The sequence below is a fragment of the Chiroxiphia lanceolata genome, chromosome 2, assembly GCF_009829145.1.
Source record: "Chiroxiphia lanceolata isolate bChiLan1 chromosome 2, bChiLan1.pri, whole genome shotgun sequence".
NCBI lineage: Eukaryota > Metazoa > Chordata > Aves > Passeriformes > Pipridae > Chiroxiphia > Chiroxiphia lanceolata.
Window position 1 is genome coordinate 54,555,403 of NC_045638.1, and position 21,045 is coordinate 54,576,447.

General features: G+C 36.7%; 1 protein-coding gene across 13 annotated transcripts in view; it reads right to left on the reverse strand.

Annotated features, from left to right (window-relative positions):
- Positions 1 to 7,282, reverse strand: part of POSTN (periostin) — a 32,683-nt gene extending 25,401 nt beyond the window's left edge. For all 13 annotated transcript variants that reach the window (XM_032680466.1, XM_032680465.1, XM_032680464.1 and 10 more), the window contains exons 1-4: positions 7,126 to 7,282; positions 5,532 to 5,630; positions 1,459 to 1,523; positions 72 to 229 (exon numbers count right to left, since the gene is read on the reverse strand). In XM_032680466.1, coding sequence (XP_032536357.1) covers positions 72 to 229; positions 1,459 to 1,523; positions 5,532 to 5,630; positions 7,126 to 7,247 — 444 coding nt within the window. In that variant the 5' untranslated portion in view covers positions 7,248 to 7,282. The remainder of the gene's footprint in view (positions 1 to 71; positions 230 to 1,458; positions 1,524 to 5,531; positions 5,631 to 7,125) is intronic.
- Between the last annotated feature and the right edge of the window lie 13,763 nt (positions 7,283 to 21,045).

Sequence of the window (21,045 nt, forward strand, 5' to 3'; positions counted from 1 at the left end):
TACACTAGCTTCAGCTAAAATGTTAATTGAAATAGAAACACACTTTAACTCATACACATGTACACACTTACTGAATTTAATTGCTCCCAGGCTTCATTGCTTGGTGCAAAGAAAGTGAATGATCCTCGTCCTTCAATCTCTTCTCTCAGCTTTGATATGTCAGAGTACTGCTGTGTGGAGGTAGCTCCCACAATACCAAGTGTACCATATACATGATCAATAGGAGCAACTAAAATAAACATGCAATAAGAATGCTGTAAACTCGTCATCCATGATCAAATTTATTTTGTTTGTTTTTGTTGGACAATTGCGCTAAAACTTTTTAAATCCATATTAAACAATGCGCTTGGATTAAAAATTCAATTGTCAACATACTCAAAAATCATCTAAACACATCTGCTTGTTATTTATTTTTTTTTTTTGTTGCTTAATGAAAAATTAGATCAAACAATACTGAATATTGTAAGGTTTTCTTTGGAAGAGTTGTGCTTTTTACTAGCTCAAAAAGAAATGAGAGGCTATCTGTTGAATATAGGAATAAATTCCATCACAAAACTTTAAATGGAGATAGTCTCCTTTGGCCATGATGGAGCAGAATTCATCTTCTGAAGCCTTTTGCTCTTCTTCCATTGTCCAGTTTGTGAACATATTGATTCATCCAGAGGGTAAGAATGGCCATAAACTCACAGTTAAAACACTACTACATGAGAACAGTATTTATCTCTCTTTATTTTAGGCATCTAGAAGTGAGACATTTGCATGCAATCTAGTTGTTGTTGGCTCTTTCTATGGTTATGGAGAGGAGCAGACAATTCTAGAGTGTGACTGACCTCATCCTAATGTAAAAATCTGAAGGGAGATTAATTCATCTAAACGAATTGGTCTCTGCATTGTTGAATGTAAAAGGATTAGTTCAGACAGAGATCAAAGCTATGAAATATATTCCTTCTCCCATTACTCTTTCTTATTGAAATTAATTTTATTTATGTAAAATAGAAAAGTATAAATAGGAGAAATCAAGAATTCCTTTCTTCATTTTCACTCCTTCTTAGTTAAAGCCTATAAGAGTCTTCAACTAAATTAGAATAAAGTCTTTTCAGGAAAAGGAATAATTTAGCTATGCTACATCTGCTTTTCTGACCTCACTGGTAAGTTTTAAGCTATTTTGGGATTTGATGGGAATAGGAATAAAAGTTCTTTGGCAGCTTTGGGAACTGAATACACTGGCATTCCTCACCAATCCAGCATCGAGAAGGAGCCAGGAAATTCAACCTAAACTGATAAGTTCAGTGCTGGCTGATTTTTAACTGTGTTGACCATACACAAATGAGGCTGTCTATTCTCAGGCAATAATACTGAAAAAGAGGCAATCATTTCTCAAGATGACCACCTTTGAAAATCTCTGGTGTTGTACTGCTTCCCATGTACTGATTTATCCACATGAAAAAAAACTTATACCTGCAGGACATCCTCTTGTACCATCCATCTTCATGTAGCCAGGACAACACTCATATAAGACAGTTCTGTGTGATATAGACAAAAACCAAATTAAATATACAAGAGAAGCACATACTAATTTTAGCTAAGTCTAATTTTTATCTTTTATTATTAATTTTTCATTACAAGATACACACTCTCCAGATATTCATTCTTTTTCTATCATTCAGCCTTTTCTATATTGACTACAAATTGATCAAAATTTACTAAATGTAAAGCTTTTGAATTTACAGAATGACTACCATCATTAAATTTAAGTACTGGGTAGGAACATGGGAGGGCATGTGGTACTTATGTAGAGTACTAAAAGGTGATGTGATTAGAACAGTAGTTGAAGAAAATTAATTTATCTATTCTATGTTGCAAAGATTAGATGACATTGAAGAAATAGAAAAAAAAAGTGAGAACATTAAAGGAAACTCACAGAAGGGCTGTAAAGGAAAAGGAAAAATTTAAATGAACGGAATAGAAATTAAAGTGACAGAACTACATGAAGTCACCTACATACTGGCTATAGGAACTAAATAGGTATTTATTTAAGAGAAGGTCTTGTGGATTGTATGGCAATAAAAAGTGGGATAAGAGAGCCTCAGCTTTCCAAGGAAGAATTTGAAACAGCTCAGGAATGAGGGAGAGAGCTAATTAAGAACAGACATAAAACAGGTTATAGAGAAGGAAGTCACTAAAGACTAGATGGATGGACACAAGGAAAAGTTCACTGGTAAATATAGTGAGGATGAAAACCAGACTACAAGAAATAAAAACCAGAGTTAAAAAAGTATGTCATCACAGCATACAAAGAATTTAGCAATACTTGGGGGTCAGGAACTGTTATATAATGATATCAATAAAATACTCTCATTTTCGAATACATGTAAGCTACACATAATAGCAAACCAGGTGATAACTGTATACAGTCATGTTCAATTTAACATTGTGTGTCTTCTTAAGAAGACATGTGTCTTCTTAATTATCATGACAGAAATAAAATTCTACCACAGGCCTACTTGAAAAGTTGTCCTCTCTCATAAGAAAGTATAAATTAACTAGCATCACAGAGGTGAATTTGGCTCCTCAGGAGAGCGAGGGCCATAAACTTTAATACATTAGACTTCAGATATTACTTTTGAAATTATAGTACATTGTTCACTATATGGTACACTATAATGACAAGGAAAAATTGCCAACACTGTTTTACCTAATAGATTTACTTTTATAGATGTGGCTAATGTTGGCAGTTCAAAAGTTCTGCACACTAATTCCTTGAAGGTTTTTGCTAATTTTTTACCACTACAGTCCATGTTTTAATTTGCAGACTCTTTGGTGGCATCTGAGTACCCTTCTCTCATTTTGCATAAACTAAAGCTGACAAATGGTTAACCACAACCACGTTAAAATGAAGAGCTTATTCAAATGAAAAGTTGGACTCAATACCTTCACCATCCAAACTACTTGAAGAGATTAAAAATTAAAAGTAGACTGGAAGAAAAATAACATTACAAAGCATGATTATAAAAGTGAGGATTATAATCCCATAATTGAAAGCAATCTGATAGAGGTGGTGAAGATTAAAAATGTGTATTTTTTAAACACAATTTTTCATTTCTCTGTGCTACGAAAATATTTTTCTCCATTCCCTCATATGTGTACACATACATGACATATTCACCCTGCTACCATGTGCTGAGAAACCATACATATACTATTTGTATAGTTTTTTTTAATACATCTCTTTCCTTAAAGCGATTCAGTGAATGGGTATTCTATGGAATGTAAGAATAATGTACCATTTAGGCTACAGATTTTCAAATTAGTAATAAACCTTATACTCCTACTCCTTCTTGCATCCCTGCCAGAAGTTAATAATGAAAAAAATAATAATCTGATTTAAGAAAACTGTGCAGCAGAATAGGAACCAAAATGTTCTCCCAACTGTGTGAACTGCTTTGTCATGAGAAAATATTTTTTCCTTCCCTGTAATAGAAAATATCTCCCCCTCATCCCATGGGAAACTATGAAAGATCATGGTCTTAATTACCTCTTGAAAAAAGGAACGAGGAAGCTGAGTTATAAGCACAGAGTAAGACATGGAAAGTTTCGTCTTCATACCATATCCAACAATGATAAAATTAATGAAAGACAGGAAGTTGGCTGAAAAATATAGTTAAGAAGAAAATGCTTTTTCAGCCACAGGTCATAAGATCAGTGCCTTTTTTTACCATATATATATTGTTATGTAAAGCCCAGGCTTCTTTTCAGTGATCAAGGGTTACTGTAAGTTCCTACTGAGAGTATTCATGTTCCCTTAGAGTTTTCTATAGTTAAGTTTTTTAGCTGTTCTCAAAACGTGAGAAAGATGGGATGGGATAAAAGGGGTTTGTATGGAGCATACCGCAATAATGTTACAATTCAGTGCAGGATGCAATTCCTCAGTAGACTGTGTAGACACAGTACACGAGGGAAGTATCACCTCATACAAGATCAGAAGTTATCTCATTTGTATCCCTACTAGTTCAATATATGATGGTGGCCAAAGAAAGAAAGCAATTACTCAGATAAGAAGCAAGGCTGCATTCTTGGGGGTTTGGAGGGGTTTGTTTGTTTGTCTGTTTTGGGATTATTTTTTTGGGTTGTTATTGTTTGGAGTTTTTTTATCACAAAGTTGTCCTGACCTTATCCAAAGGAGTATGTTCCAAAGGAAAAGGGTAGAGCAACACTACCTTAAGTCCCTGTTATTCTTGGCTAATGGAGACAGTTTTTAGTTTATTCAAATCAGCTCTGTGACTCATCTGGTTCTACTTCTTGCTGGCATGGAGATAAAATAGTGCAGAGAAACAGTGGAAAGACTTTTGGTCCAACAGGCTTTGAATTTAGCAAATCTGTAAGTTACGTCCTGATTGTAAACTTAGAGCAGTGGAAGAGGAATGTACATAATAAAAGCATTCAACATTATATAGATCGTATATACAAATCACGGAGGACTTGTTAACGGGGAGATATTAACATGGGAAGATGTGTTGTCCTTTGGATTAGCATTCTTATTACACTAACCTTTTCAGTTATGTCTGTGTTTCTGTTTTTAGTATGCAGAGTATAAAACTCTCATTAACAGCTAAGACTAAGTTATAACAGATTCTCTATTACAGCCACAAACCCCCCTCAAACAGCTCTCAGGAGTTCTATGACTTAATTTACTCTCACACACATTCTTTTCCTCCTTTGTCCTTGCTCTGTGAGTGCTTGTGCAATGGCAAAAGAAGATAGGATTGCAAAAAATTCTTATTCAAATGGTAGGAGTGTTAAAATAGGAGGGAGAAGGCAGGTGATAGTTTTGTGTAGACTTTCATGACCAAATCCACCCAGCCCCACTGCTCAATGTCTTTCTCTGGTTGGCTGTACCAGACTTTTTTCTTAGGTCCTTGCACAGGCACTTCGAAGTGTTTTACAGATTACACTCTTCTAAATTCTAGTCAGAATTCTAGTTAGAATAAAGTCTTCACCTGACTTCAGTTCAATGAATCTCAACTGCTTATTGTTTCAAACTATTTTTCCTAACACATGAAGGCATCTATCACTGCTTAACACATTTTGCTTCTGGAGCTCAGCAAAGTAATGAACTCCCTGTCAGATTTATTCTGAGAGTAGACTTTTCTCTCATGGGAAGACATGGCAACTATCTAGGAATAAAACCACAGGAGTAGGTTGTTTTCCAAAACTGCCTTTAAGAACATCCAAGATTCAGTCTGAGCCACTTTGAGGAAACACCCTTCTTCCCAACGTGTCTGCGGTAGAATAAAATTTAGTGCTAGTCAGTGGTATGGCAGATTTTACCGAAAAGTTGAGGTACTTTTGATGCCTTGAAGCATGTGCAGTGAAGGAAAAGGGAAGTCAGCATTTCAATGCCACCTGGAGGAGAACTAAAAATTCTAATATAAATTACAAACAGTTAGTTTGTCTGTGAGAAAAGGAGTTTTCTTATTGTATATTGTATTATCTCAATAAATAGGGAACAGTTGGAAGCAGGGCATACTTACGCTTTCTTTCCACAGATGGCTTGCTGGTACCAGTTTCTGCAAGTGCTGAAGTATTTCTTTTTTGTTCCCATAACTTGCTGAAGAGCACAAACATTTGGGCTATGGGTGGAGTGAGAAAAACTTTAAAAAGAAGTTTCTGTGAATTTCTGTAAAAGTTCTATATGAAATAGTGGCAAATACTGTTTCTGTTGAACAAGAAATTAACATCTGGCTTCAGTTCCCAGGGTAGGTGTGTTTTCAAGCAACCACAGTGCAAGCTGCGGGGACTCCCCAGCTGGGTTCCTTGGCAAGCCCACCCTCCCTGCAGTGGCAGAAGCTTCCCCTTCGTTCTGGTTTGACCCTGTGTCTCTGGTGGGCAGTGATCACCTGCTGTGTCTAATCAAGTCTCAGTATGCCTTCCATTTCTCCCTGCAAAGTGAATTACCAGCAACCAGGGACTGCGTGGTGAATGCCATCAGGCTCTTTTCATTAAGGTTTTTGTCTTGTACACATCTGTGCAACGGAAGGTTGTGGGGAGATGGGGAAGAAAAGTGCCTTGTTCTTTATGTAGAAGGAAGCCCTGTCTTCTGTAAATCAATCAGCTATTTTGATTACCAACCCCTCGGACTACCGCAGGCACCTAAATAAACATTCTGGGAATTACTGGGGACCAAAGGGTAAGTTGGCATGTAAATAAAAGAAGTCACAGACTTCAGATGACGAATACATGTTCCTTAGCATGGTAGTGTACGGAAGAGGAATTTCTTATGGTCAAATTCCACAGTGCAATTAGGCATTTTGTCCCTAACTTTTATACTTCTGCAATTGAAAAATTCCTCAGTTCAAAAGTTATAACATATATTTTGCATCACTGGGAAGCCAGTGAACGTTTTTATTCGAAAAGCTCATTGTGTGTGTATGTAGCAGGCAGTGGGAATTCAGCAAAAGAAGATAGATCGTAAAAAATTCTTATTCAAAAGATGTTTTTTGCTTAAGAACAACTACAGAAAAATATCTTTAGGCACATGTGTCTCCCTGACACCAGCTGTTCAAATTATTTCTGTGTCTCCAAACAGCCTGGCTTGTAAGCATTGTCTTTTGGAAACCCTGCTGAGCAGCTTGCCGCACTGGTCTAGTGGGAACAGAAGTTTTACAAAGGGTTCCCAGTATATGTTCCCATGTTAGAAAGCATTTGAATAGAGCTCATGATTTCCATTAGGATGGAATAAAAAGAGAAAATACTGTGGGATAGGTGTCAACTTCATTCAAAAGTTTTCAAACATATATTAAACATATCTGCCATCTCATCACATTAATTATGAACCGTAATTAATTTCAGTGATTCTGAATCTCATGTATTTGATCCATTGAGAAATGCTGATTTGAGATTTGTCTCCTTTTTGTGAAGTTTAAAAGAATTCTGTCTCCTTTTGAAACTCCCTGGAAAACTTTTTATTTAAGAACAATTCATGTAAAATTAACATAAAAAAAAAATCTACTTGAATGACAGTAAGAAGTCACAGTGAAAAATCACATTTAATATAATGCGAGAAGAAAGGGGAGAATAAAGATTAACAAGCTTCCTTTACATTAGAAACAAAAGCCAGCTACTTACCCCTGGTCGCGTGCTCTTATTCGACTATGAGTTAAAATCTTGTCATAGTGAGCAAAAGCAGCTGCTTGTTCAAAAGCAGAGAACAAAAAAGTGGAAAAGGTGAATAAGAAAAAGATCTTCATCCTTAGTCCTCTGTTGCCTCTGGCAAGTCTAGAAGAGAGAAGTGGCAAAGGGATTGGAGAGCTGACAATTTATATGCATGTTAGAAGGTGGTGGGAGGGAACCACAGGATCAGTTTGAAACTTTGTACCACCCTCCTGAGAACCGCAGCTTTTGCTACCAGCTTCAGTAACCTAAATTAGTACTATACATTAACCATATAAACCCCTTCTTTTATTCCCCAATTGACTAATTTCTTAATTGTTACAGAGAGCCTATAATTTTTTTCTGCTGACACAACAATAGAGAAATTTTGAGAAATTTATACTTTGGCTTATGGTTTAGTATTTATAGCACTGAGGCATCCCGAGGTCATGATCACTGTGAGTGGTTTTATTCAAACCCAGAGGAAGATGTTGTCTGTTCCCACAAGAACAGCATTTCTTTCCTTTGTTTTCCATGTCCTCACTGTTATCAGCTATGAGCAGCTTAGCTACAGAAGTTGATGAAAGTTCCAAATACTGTTGTCAATAACCTGAAATAGTATTTTTGTCTTGAGAAAAAAACACGTTCTGATTAAGAAGTAGTTGCTCAGTTAAAAGCAGTATGTTTGAATATTCATTTTAATTCTAATGATAACAATGGCTATTACATAATGCTTTTGTTCAGAACTTTATGCAATATATGATTACATATCATATAAAAATAACTATCTGAAAATTTGAATATTTACCTTTTTATATGTTAGTCTGTCCTTCAAAGACTCTTGTGAAGTAAAGGGAAAATGTAACTCTGAACTGTAACTGAGGAAACTGAGACAGAAGTGGCAGGCTCAAGCCTCCTATGAAGTGACAGTCTCAAGACTCCAGGGGCAGTTAGTGTTTGGACTGCAATCCAGGAGTTTGCAATTTTCATGTCAAGGAAAAAACTCTGCTATTTACATGGAAGTGTTTGCATATGAATACAATTACAAGGGAAAATCTATAGATCATTTCAGTTTTTTATGAAAATAAGGTGAGTTCTCATGGCAGTACTTCACTTTAGTTTCTTCCTCCAACCAGAGAGAGCAGTGAGGTGAATAACTAGAAATGGATGCAGCATTGGACTGACACACCTGGGACGAGCCTATCACTATAGAACAGACACAAATGAGGCAAAGAGCAGCAGATGGAGCCAGGGGCTATTTCCTATATATAATCATAGGTAAGGGTTATAACTAGGCATAGGTGCCTAGTTTTTGATTAAGGTCTTTTCTTAGGTAACCATAGGACTTCATGGTTTCTAAGATTAAGAGTAGAGATATTTGGTAATGGTAGGTGGGCTTCTATTCTACCATGACCTCTACACATCCTACCTGCAAAAAACTCAAGATAGCTCGTCTCACCTCTGCTGGAAGCACCAGCACCTCTAGACTCTCACTGTGTGAACTCCACACCTGTAACCTCACTGTTGGATCAGTTGATGGAGGTGTCAGGTCAATTCTGTGATATAATATTAACAGTATTAGGAGAATGTCAGTGCTGCTCCTGTTCCTATCAGAGCTTTTTTTTTATTTCTGGTCTTTGCCACAAGAAATATAATGAGAAATATCACCACTTCAGTGTCTAGATATGACATTTTCAGCTGCTAATTGACCTCAGCTGATTGCTCTTTGTAGTTCTCAGTCTAGAGATCAAAAGAATTAGAGGATACTCTGCTAAATTAACTTGAAAAACTTCGGAAAACCCCAGAACTTTGCCAGTAACCTGTTTTCTTGGGAGCACCTCTCTCCCTCATCTATCTGCTCACGGTATGGCTCAGGTTCTTGTCTTCCACACTTAGCATGTAGCATCAAAAATTAGGAGACATTAATGCTGCATTCACTGACCTTCTGTTGTTTACAGAGCTATCTACCACAGTTAAAGATGGAGCAATCTGAGCAGGGCTAGCATTTTTCTTTCCAGGTTTTTCCAGCTTTCTGATTAGTGACCCAGTGTCAAATCACAGAGAATCCCATTTTTTCTCTACATAGACTACAGTAGGCTATAATTTGACACAACCATATAGCAAGCCTGGCGACGTAATTATATTTAATGAGGCAAATGTTAGTAAAAAATAGTCAATGAAGACGTATTGTTCACTGAAATAAAACAATATGTGGAAAAAAATTAAAATAAACTTGTTTTCCGAAAAAAAATCTAAATTGCTGAGTGAGTTGTTCTGGTGAGCTGTGTAAAAATGCATAGATCCTAAAAATGGATAAAGCTCATTTTTACTGGAAATTACTTTTTAAAAAATAACTGGGTGGAAATTGCTTATAATTTAAAAACTTCAAGTAAAACAAAGTAGAACAAAAAGTCTACAGAAAAAAGAACAGCCCAACTACATGAATCCTGTTCCCTATTCATGTTCATATTAGTCTAGATGTAAAAGACAATAATGGATCCAGGCTTTGGTTTGCCTGTAATATAACGGCGTGCTGCACAGCACACCCGAGTAACCATTTTAATTTGCCAACTGCAATTACTACTGTAATTCAGCAACATTTTATTCGCTTATGCTCATTGCTACTTTATTTATTTTAATTTGCTGTTTAATTATCAAGGTGGCTACAACACCAACAGCAACCTTAGGTTTTTTCTTCCTTTGGCTAAATACTTTGTGCTAGAATACTTCCTGAGTGATGTGATGTTGAAGTCCTAATTTTGTATGTTAAAAATTTTAAGTATTAAATACATTAAAACACATAATTGATTCGAAATATTGTTGTAGTAATAGGATTATTTATTATGCACAGCAGAAGGAACATATCCAAATAAATACCTGGAATAAGAATAGAACAAGTGTTGATTTTCATCTTCCATGAAATGTAAATAGTGTCAAGAAGTAAAGTCTATTCTGAACAGTTTATTGTATTTCTCTAGAGACCTCTAGTGGAGAGAACTCTGTAATGTAGTTTTCGGAAAGCTGTGTTAAGTGTTTACACTAAGAATTTATTGTATAATAAAGCAATTTCTTTTATTATTCCTAAAGAGTATTAGATTAATTATATGACGCAAAAATCCTTGCAGTCAAATATTTAGAGGTTTGATTATCTTCTTTTACATCAAATTGAAGTAGCAGAAGCATCTACTAGTCACTTATGGCCAATCCTACTACTGATGTGCAGAAATTCAGAAAATAAGATTGGAAGTAAATTGAGGGTTTTTCAAATACACTCTTCTCAGTTAAAATCTGCAGGTGTTTCAGGTCATTTACAAAGGGTGACATATGTTATATATATTCTATTGCTTTATTTTGAAACTTCGTTTTATAACTTATGTGTTTACTTTTTGTTGTGTGTGTGCTCAGTGGAAAGAAAAAAAGGGCACAAAGTATTTCTACAAAAAGAGAGGCTATCTCTGTATTGCAGTTGTTCCTTGACTACTTAGGTTTTCTTGGAAACCTTGATTAGGAAATTTGGGATTTTTTTGTTATTAATTTCACTTAGATCAACAATTTGCTTCTGGAGTAACCTTCAGCGTGCCTTCTTATCAACTACTTTGTTTTTAGGAATACCATCGGTATGTACCAGAAGAAGCCAAACAACTCATTGCCCCTTTGGACAAACTAAGAGGTTGATGTGTATAGGAGATTTAGAGTCTGTAAGTGCAAGGTGATACACTTTAGAAGTAAAGTCTTCAGTTGTAATGTAAATGAAAATTAATGCAAACAAAACTATCACCACAAATGAGAAATGGAAATAAACCTCAAGGAAGTAGCTAGGAAAGATATGCTGGTGGTCCTGTGAAGAGGATGATCATGGATGCATGGCTTGATAGTCACAGTCCATCAGCTGAGAAATTAAAACAAATTAGCCTAAGAGGGTACCTTATTTTTTCCTCCACTATCACCAGTATTTAGATGCTAATAAACCTGCTTAAGTTACCCGCTTATTGTCTATCACATCAGGGTTTTACTTTCAGGTATTGTAGCTCACTTCTGAAACATCACAACCCTGCTTAACTGCTGATTTTTTACGTGATAGCTTTACAAGCTAAGCTTCACATCACCTAAATTTAGCCATCTCAAAATCAAGACTACTCTCCTTTTGTCCCAGGTGGAGAGAGGGTAATTCAGATTTTATGTGGAAAAATTTGTGTTCTCTCCTCTAACAGCAAAGCAGATCTGGCACCTACTTTGAACTAGACTCCTAACCTTTTGAAAGCCCAGTGCCATAATAGGACAATCCCAACCTTCACATCTTTTCTTTGGTGGTTTGTTTTTCAGGAATAGAAACTTTAAAAATATACTATGTTAAATAAGATTACTTACAGTACAATATTTTTTCTGGTGATCAGCTTGTGAGCTGGATTAGCTATTTCCCATCTTAATGACTAGTCCCACAGGGTCTCTTGCTGATACTCTGCATAAATTTTCACTTTTTTAAGGTCATACTATTAAAGCACAGCTACTCCACACCTTCAGGAGTTAATTAATTTTCCTTATACTTTTCAGTTTGTTTATTGAAATATTTTAGACTCTTTTCACAAATCCCATTAGGCTTCTCATTGCCAAACTACACAATTTAAATCTTCAGTGTTTCCCCATTATCCACTTCTTGATCTCCAACCCCAGGAAATGATTGTTTCTAATAAATCTCTAAAAAGTTTTTCATAGTATGGACTGATCCTTCTTATGGATTTTGGGAAAAATCTACAGCCCTAAACATCAAAATATTCTGCTTTTTCTGTATCAAAGTGACACTAAAAGTCCCAGCATATGAATTGCTATTTACAGTCAGTTATGGGCATATGGCAAGATTTTGTAAAATATTACAGTTCAGCATAAGTTATGTGGTCTTATTCCTCAATCCAGGTCTGCATATTCAGCTCAGTTACCATGAAAAATAAAATAAGGATTAGGCAAACTTCTTGGGAAATGGGACTGTTGATTCTTCATTCAACAGCAGGTGATGCTGTTGCCATAGACAAACATTTCTCTTCTTTCTAAGTGAGCACATCTGATAATGCAGCCTGAAATAAATTCCACTGTATTCTCAAATCCTTGTGCTTTTACAGTACATAGTAAGTCTCAGTGCCACACTGAGATAAGAGCTAAGTGAACCAATCAATAGGAGTTAAGAAGCGATTCAGGCAGCAGTAGAATGTAGTACATGGTCCCGAAGACACAGTAGAAGTCTACATCAAGGATGCTTGTGTTGTGCACCTCTAACTTTTCAAGGATGCTCTGGTATTATATGGTATGATAGTGAACTACACTGTGTGTCCACACTCTCTATTCTTTACTACTTAAAGGAAAAAACACAGACAAAAAACCGAACAGAGTCCACCAGTACCACACAGTTTATTTAGTTAGTGAGCATGCCTCATTGCAAGTATTTTTTTGGTTGAGGTTAAAATGACAGCAAATTGTCGTTGTTATTAATATGCATCCTAAATGGCCCAATTAAATTCTTATTTACTCTGTTGGAAAGTTTTTCAGATTTCAAAGGTCATTTAAACTACTCCAGCACAGGTAAAATTTGCCACACTTTTAGTTAAACAAAATGCCAATTACTGCAGCGCCTGCAGTGTCAGAAACACTAAGGAGGGGTCCTCAGGATATATATGCTACAAAAGTGATAACTGTTTCTCTTGGTTTGAATTTAGTGATGGTTAGTGTCAACTTAAAGGTAAAATTCTAAGTTTCTTGCTATTTATAGACAGTACAATCCTGACTACCATGATGCCTTCATGTAACAACTAGGTTTTGCAACATGGAATATACAGATACTAGACCATAAATCAAAACCGCAAGAAAGATAATGGAATTTATGGAGGTGGTGGTGTGGTGTGTGGTAATTGAGAAAGCTTTGCATGAGAAATAAAGAAAAGAATGGGAATAATAAGCATTTACAATGAAAGAGATCTTTTTATTTAGGCCTTTTATCAATAAGACTATAACAATAAAAAAGCTGCTGTTGCTTTGCACTGAGAATAATGTAGAAATACTTAAGAGTGACTCCAAATGAAACAAATACTTTCAGGTTTTATAGGTTGGTAATGTTAAACACAAGAAAAGTGGCATTCTGGAAGACGTTAAACAAGGAGTACCAAAACTGAGGTGGAGTGAAGCTTTGAAGTTTAACTTGCTCAGGTTGAACTTTTTTTTGTATATATATTCGGAAGTGAAATTGATTTGACATTAAAGTGAAGGTTCATTAGTCATTTTTTGTGCCAAGATTCAAGTGCACATGCTATAACTCAAATAGAGCTTTTGCTAAGTAAAGAAGGTAGTAGTGTCAACTGAATGTGGGAAAAGAGAAGTGGTCTAGGCAACTAGAATGCAGTTTTTTGAGAATTATCTGTCAGATTCTAAATGATTTCAGGAAACATATTGTTAGCAAGATCTAAAAGTACTTCCTGTTCAGATTACTTTTTTAAGTGAAAGCAATGTGGTTTGGTTTCAGAAGTCAATACATAAATTGAATGCAAGATTTATCACTGATAAGATACTGATAAATACTAAAAAGAGATAAAAATGTTAGTCATAGAAAAATATATCTCAAAAATAATATCATTATATTTACAGAGGTGGCTATAAAACACAAATTAAAGTCTTGAGTTTCAAGAGCTACTGGATGTCCATGGCTTCCACTCAAACGGAGCAGGGAGGGATTTGACCCTGGATTCCCACATGGTGTGAAACATCAGGCATCTCTATTTGTCTGACATTCAAGCTTGTCTGACACTTCACTGCCCAGAGCTGAAATTAAATTCAGGGAACCAAATCCAGACATGACAAACAGATTGCCTTCCTTCTTACCATTTACATTCCTGTGTATCCTGTCTAGAGACAGGGCAATGACCTGCTGTCTCTTTCCCAAAGCCAGTTTTAGTACATGGCACAAATTTTAGGGCTTTCTTAGTGTGTGGTTAGGCTATGGTATTGTAAATGTAGAATAGAATACCAGTATGAGTTCTGAATCAGGACTTCTCCTTATAAACATTCACTCCAAAAAGTTGATAGTTTTTCTGAACCTTGTGAAACCTTAAGATGTAAGCTTTCCTAAGAAACAAAATACCTCTTCCAGGAACAGAAGTATTTAGGTTTTTAACTTTTAAAAATAATTAATTAACTTAATAAGCCAAATAAATAATTCTGCCAATAAGAACTCAGTGTTGAGGCATTATCTTATACCCATGTCACCTTTTAAGCCCAGATGGAAATTAAGCACCACACAACTCCTCGCTCAACCCATCCTCTCTTCCCACGCCCACTCACCCCCTGCCTTGGGTGGAATGGGGAGAAGAATCAAAGTAAAACTTGTATCTTGAGAAAAGAACAGTTTAATATTGAAAATAAAGTAAAATATAGTAGTAATGGTAAATTATAATAATAATGATAATAAAAAAGGATAAACAAGTGATGTACAATGCAATTGCTCACCACCCACTGACCAATGTCAGAATCCCCTTCCCAAATCCAGATCAGCCTCCCTTCCAGGTAACTCCCCCCAGTTTATATACTGAGTGGGCATGATGTTCTGTGTTGTGGAACATCCATTTGGTCAGTTCAGGTCATCTGTCCCAGCTATGCTCCCTCACAGTTTCTTCTGTGTACCTCCTCACTGGCAGAGAATGAGACAGGAAAAAAAGGCCTTGACTTAGGATAAACATGACTTGGCAAAAACCCAAAACATCAGTGTGTTATCAACACCATTCTCATTCTAAATCAAAAACACAGCACTGTAACAGCTACTGAGAATAAATTAACTCTACCCTAGCTGAAACCAGGACAACCAGTGAGACCTTTCACTGGGTTTACATTTGTGCAAAAAACAAAGGACAATGAAAAAGACATCAAATGTGGCCTGACTTTCATTTTCATATACAGTGTGATAAGGTTGAAACTCAAATGCTTTTATGACGAAAACCATGAGGCTGTCTTCCTCATGAATAACTTAAAATTCTCAAGTTGTCTTTTGAGTAAGATGATATGAAAATATGAATAATGTCACCTTTCTAAAGCAGATCATACAAACCAGCTTGAAGAAAATCAAACTTCTGCTTTTAATGACATTTCATATAGACTCACACTTACAGAAAAAGGGTGTTGCTCTGGTAGATAAATATGAATCTCAGATTTAGATTTCAATTCAACAAGTCATGTGAGCATTGTATTGAATTTTAGACTTTTCAAAGCATGCACTGTTAGATTTGTTCTGTAGTATGTGTGTCTGCATGAAGTTTTTGCATATTTGCACATCAGGGTTTTTTTCAGTCCTTTCTAGAATATGTGACTTTTCAGAAGAGATGACATCTACTGTAGCTTTTATTATTAAACTAAAACTTTGTTCAGTTTAAAGATCATGATTTACAAGGCAAAATTACACAAACAAAGTCATGCAAAATATAATCTACCTTGACAAATCAGTAGATTTAATGATCCAATGTTAAAGAAATGTTATTTTCTCCTTGACATGGGTAAAGGGTTGAGAAAAATATTAAGTATATCAGTATTGTATTTTGGAGGGAAAATTAAAACTTTATATATAATGTCAGGCACACAATTATTATTTCAATGGTTCAGTGGGTTACCATAGCAATACAATTCAGTGGCTTTTGAAATATTTTATTTATCTTAATAATTGGGGGGAGGGGTTATTGTATTCAGAAGCAAGCTGAATCAAAATGAGAGAACCATAATATCTTGCTGCAGAAAAGCTGAATTAATAGGAACCAGACTGTAATACTGGCATATAGGATGTTCCAATATAGGGTCAAATCTTTGTCACAATGATATCATAATAGCCGAGTATACAGTGAAGAAATAGGTCTTCAGAAAAAAAGCCTACTTTAAGGAGAGGTTATCTTAGACCTGAATTTCTGCCTTTTTTTTTTTTTCTCCTCCGTTTTAAAAGAAAATTCTCTACTGAGCTGTATGATCTCAATAAGGTCTGAGAAATGTAAGGACTACTTTAGCCCAAGACAAGATGTGATACCATGTCCCCCTTGCCCCTGAGAACGAGTCTTGTTGGGTTTTTCTTGACTTCTATGTTTGACACAATCTTTCCTTGATGTGAACATGTCGTCAAAGATGTATGGAACAATACTTGGTCAATATTATGTGTTGTGTTAGTTCTAACTAAATAATAACCTCCAGTTCTAGCTTGAGTAATACTAGGTAGTTCTAGTATGAGTAATCATCAGTTTCAAGGTTTCATTTTTGACATGAGTTGGTGTCTAAATTGATTTAAATTTCTTCCTGTGTTCTGCTCACACAGGCCTTAATTTGTATATGATAATTCTCCCAAATACAATTAAACCGTGGAGGTAAAGAGGATGAAGAGCAAAAAATGGGAGAACAGCAGCCCTGAGGATATTAAGATTGATATTTGTTTCTAACAGATGGTGTGGTATGGTCTGCTGCCACGGTCCGAGGGGGGATGGGGCCATGACACAGCACAGACAGGTCCAGAGACAAGGTAGAGGTGCAAATGGAATACTTTATTGAGGTGTGTCAGGGTTTTATGGGTTCAGGTGGGGAAAGGGCTGGAATATGGGGTGAAGCATGAGACAGACAAACGGGGGAGCAAATCAGGGTAGGGACACATGCAAAGGGGGAGGAATGTGGGAGGAACTGAGGAAGGAAAGGGCGAATGGTTACTGTCTCCTCTCTGCAGCTTCTTCAGCCTATCAGAGAGGGGAGTGGGGAAGCAGGGAGCAGGCAAGACTCACGGCAAGCCCAGGCATGCCCAAGCTGTGCACTGTGTAGTGTGGGTACAATGCAATACACATATCTGAAACCACATAATAACGGTAAGGTCCATATAATAAAGTCCTGTCAATTGCTGTATGTCTTTCTCCACACCTGGAACCGTTCCCATCCTGAATCTTGCTCCTTCACAATGGACATAGAGTTTAATAGTGAAAAACATAATGCTTTGCTCTCTCATATTTTGCACTGCTTCCAAATGCTTTGCCCTTCATCACACCATTGCTTAAAAACTTTTAAGTCCTCCTGTTTCACGTGGCTCCCTCTGGCAGAATAAGGGTGGCTAAAGTGACAAGGAAATAACCTACATGCACTTTAAGGAAACCTGTAAGTCTTCCAGAGTAAAATGGAAGACATACAAAGGAGAATGACGTTGTCAAAATAAATTATAATCAGTCCAAACTGTATATAAAGTTGATAGCAGATTTTTTAAACATACTGCTAACATGTAGTGAGAGTTGTGACAGCGTGTGGAGGTTTTGTTATTGCAGAGCAGCTGCACATTCATGTTGATGCCTTGCCTGGACTTGCCTTAAAGTTTTGGATGTTACCATCAAAGCTGGAGAAAAAACCCCTTTGAAGTCTTGAACTTTTGAAGTGATCATAGACATAAGATGTGTGACAGAGGGCACAACCCAGCCTCTAAAGCCCTCTGTACTGGGGAGCCATGTGCATACTGAGTTTAGGAAACTCCTCTTTGACTAAGGTGCCATCAGAAATGGTGCCTGACTTGGTCTGGTTCTCAGAAAGTCATACAGAATGGTCCTTCAAATGCCTAATTTCTGTCTACAGAACACCTCTCCACAGCTAAGGGTTCAGACGGAGATTTAAGAGAAAGGGTTGTTGGAGAACTAATCTCTTATACAGCACATGGCTGCTCTTCTTCTCCAGAAGAAACATTTGGGACCACATCGAGCAGAAAGTCATTAAATAACCACGAACATCAGACCATGAGGCTGCAAGGCGGGCTGTGCCAGAGGAGTCTGGAGCTGCCCTGTGCCAGTCACAGCCGTTTTCAAACTGCTGGCAGTGGACAAAATCTGCCTGTCACCCACCCCATGTCCACCAAAATTTTGTACCATGTTTTGGTTTTTTGTTCTACAGCCCATCCAGTAAGGACAAGGACCCTGGCTGTCTTACTGGTTTTGTGTTTTGTGGAGGTCAAGGATAGTGTTTTGTTGAGGATGTGTGTGTGTGTGATGGTCCCTACAGCTGGAGAGGAAAGGGTAGAGTTGAAGGCTGCTTGCTCAAATCATCCTTAAACTTCTGTTTAACAAGGTAAAGTTTTGTGTGTGTTGTACATCTTTTTGTGTTTCTGAGCATTCACAGTGAACTCTTACATTTTGTGTAGTTTTACCTGTCTTAAAAAATGATGTTTAACACCATAAGACAAATCTGATTCCTCTCATAAAAGTTTTTATTTTCTTTTTAATTATTTGTGTTTGAAGACAAGAGTGTATTTGTTTGAATTAAAATTACAAGATGTCTTAAGGGTTTTTCTTCTCCATAAGACTTTGATTAATTTGACTTTCTCAGTACAGAGGTTCTCACGAGGTGTCTTTTCAGCAGCTATCCTGGAGCTCTATGGTTTATGAAATGAAAAATTAAACATGTGCATGTATTTCAGCAAATAAATCAATCAAGTTATGGTGCACTTTTTGTTCCCAAACATTGTTTTATTTATTTTCCTATTAAACTGAAGGCAAACAGATGCCAATCTTTATAGGTCTTGAATATCTAAAGATATCAGAGTTGTGTTCCAACTGTGATTATTTCTGCAGGCAAGGTTTCTTTGCAGAAAAAGCTTCTGGAAAGAGTAAATATTTACTGGTGCATTTCAGAGAATGATTATGAAAAATAATTTTGGTAGAATGCGTTCTGTAAAAACAGCTGAGCCAAGGAACTTTGCACTCCTTGGTTGTCATGATACTGTTGGCACCTGTTACAGAGGCAGGATGTATGGATCAGTGCCTGTTGTATATGCTTGTGTTGGTGTGCAGACCACAGAGAAGCTTACTCAAGCACCAAACAATACATTGTGCTTGAAAATCCTTAGGAGCTGCAGAAATCCTACTGGAAAAGGATTAGCCTATTAGAAAGCCTATTAGCTAAGTAAATAACCCCTACTCTAAGTCAATGACTCTTAAAATACAAAGATGTTTAACAGCAAAATAAAATTCAAAAATATAGAAAATTATATGTGGTGTTCTTATTATTACAACATAGTACAACATGTTCACTTTCTTGTGTGAGTAAAACTGTTTTGTCTTACACTAGGCATGGAATTGGAAGTGCTAAATGGAGCTCAGTAGCTGAGTTTGAAGTCAGTTCTTCCAGAGGAAGAAAAATCTTTCCCATCCCAGGAAGCATCAAGGGACTGCAAAGAACATCAACCAGACAGATCTCCTGCCATTACTCTTAAAATTCTCTCAGGGTAAAAGCTGTGACTGAAGAGCTGTGTCTGCGGAAGGCTGCATACAGATTGTGTTGCTTAGTCCTTTGGGGCTACTGAGAACTGATAAAGCTGCCCTTCCTTGAGCCTGGGCGGGCACTATGGCTTGGGATCAGGAAATTATAAGTGGAGACTCAATGCAGAAGTTGATTTCAATCAGATGTCTTGCATTTACCCTTTGTGTAACTTCTGTAGTCCATAATTGTTAATGAGTGTCATAGAAAGGAGGACACAAATCTGAAGATTAATCTAATATACAAACCAAACAGAAGTGAGAGGAGTTCCTTTTGTCATTACCAAAACACTAAATCCAGCAGCACTTTGATATGAGTTGAATGGAAAAAAAAAGAAGCCTCATGGTTAAATATTTTATACTTGAGTATTTTAGAATTATTTTCAGATAAACACCCCTAAATTTAGCAAAAAGTTTTTTTTTTTAAATAAACTAACTTATTTTGCTCTTCAGCTTTATAACTGAGTCATGGTTGGCTTAGATTAAAAATAAGTGACCGCACATAAACATTAAAAAGGAATTTGAAAGGCACCCACTCTACTAAAGAATGTTATGTTCCAGAGCAAAGAATTTTCCTTCTTTTATTTTATACATTATAGCCTTATGAAGTTACTGATTGGTGAAGTAAACATTCCTCTAGGGACTGCAGATGCTGTAATAGGGTAATGATACAAAGAAAAGCTACAGTTAACTGTGGCAGGGGTCCTCTAGGAAGTGAATAAGTATCCTCTGACATAATAAACAGCAAGAGTTTTAAATGAGTCACTGCAGTTTATAAAGTCGATGACAATTCCTTGAACGAATGCATTACTGTAGAATTGTCTGTGACAATGATTAGAGATTATCTGGAAAATATCATCTACTGCAGTAGAAATGCCATGGACTTTTAAACCTTAACCTCCTCAAATGCACAAAACTATTTCTATGTCCACCCTCCTTATAAGAAAAAGTACATGCCCACAGACCAGAAGAAGCAAAGGAATCAAGTATTTTGCTACTAACCCTCCCATATTATGTTTTGAAGGCTTGCTCTCAGAGAGGGAGAGTTGACCATGCTGGACATTGATCTCTCAGGGATGGATGGGTTTCTGCATTTTGAGAAGCTGAGGACTGGTCGTGTGGCTTCCCTGAGCACAGAGGTACAATCTTTGTACTCGGCCTAGGAGAACATTGCAGGCATTACACCCCAATGTCGCTTACCACAAAGTAGCCTACATCACTCCGTACAGTTCTCGTAGGTGGAAAGTGAGAGGTGAGAACTTAATCCTGGGCTGTCTACAAGCAAACTCTTCAATTTTTAAAGTGTTCCTTCTTGGAGGCTTCCAGCAACCCACTGCACTGGAAATCTAAAAAATCCGTAATTAAATTGTCAGTGGAGAGGATAATACATATGGCAGCTCTTCCAGCTGTGCTGTTTAAATTTCAAACTCTTCAGTTTTAAAAGAAGACAGATAGAAAAGAATGAGGAAAGAAGTCAGCTCTAGGCATCACCTCATCCAGTTCCCTGCTCAGAGCAGAATCAGAATGGGTTTCTCAGAGCTGTGTCAGGTTTTGAGTATCTTCAGGGATGGAGTTTTCACAACCTCTCTGGGTAACCTGTTTGAGTGTTTATTCATCT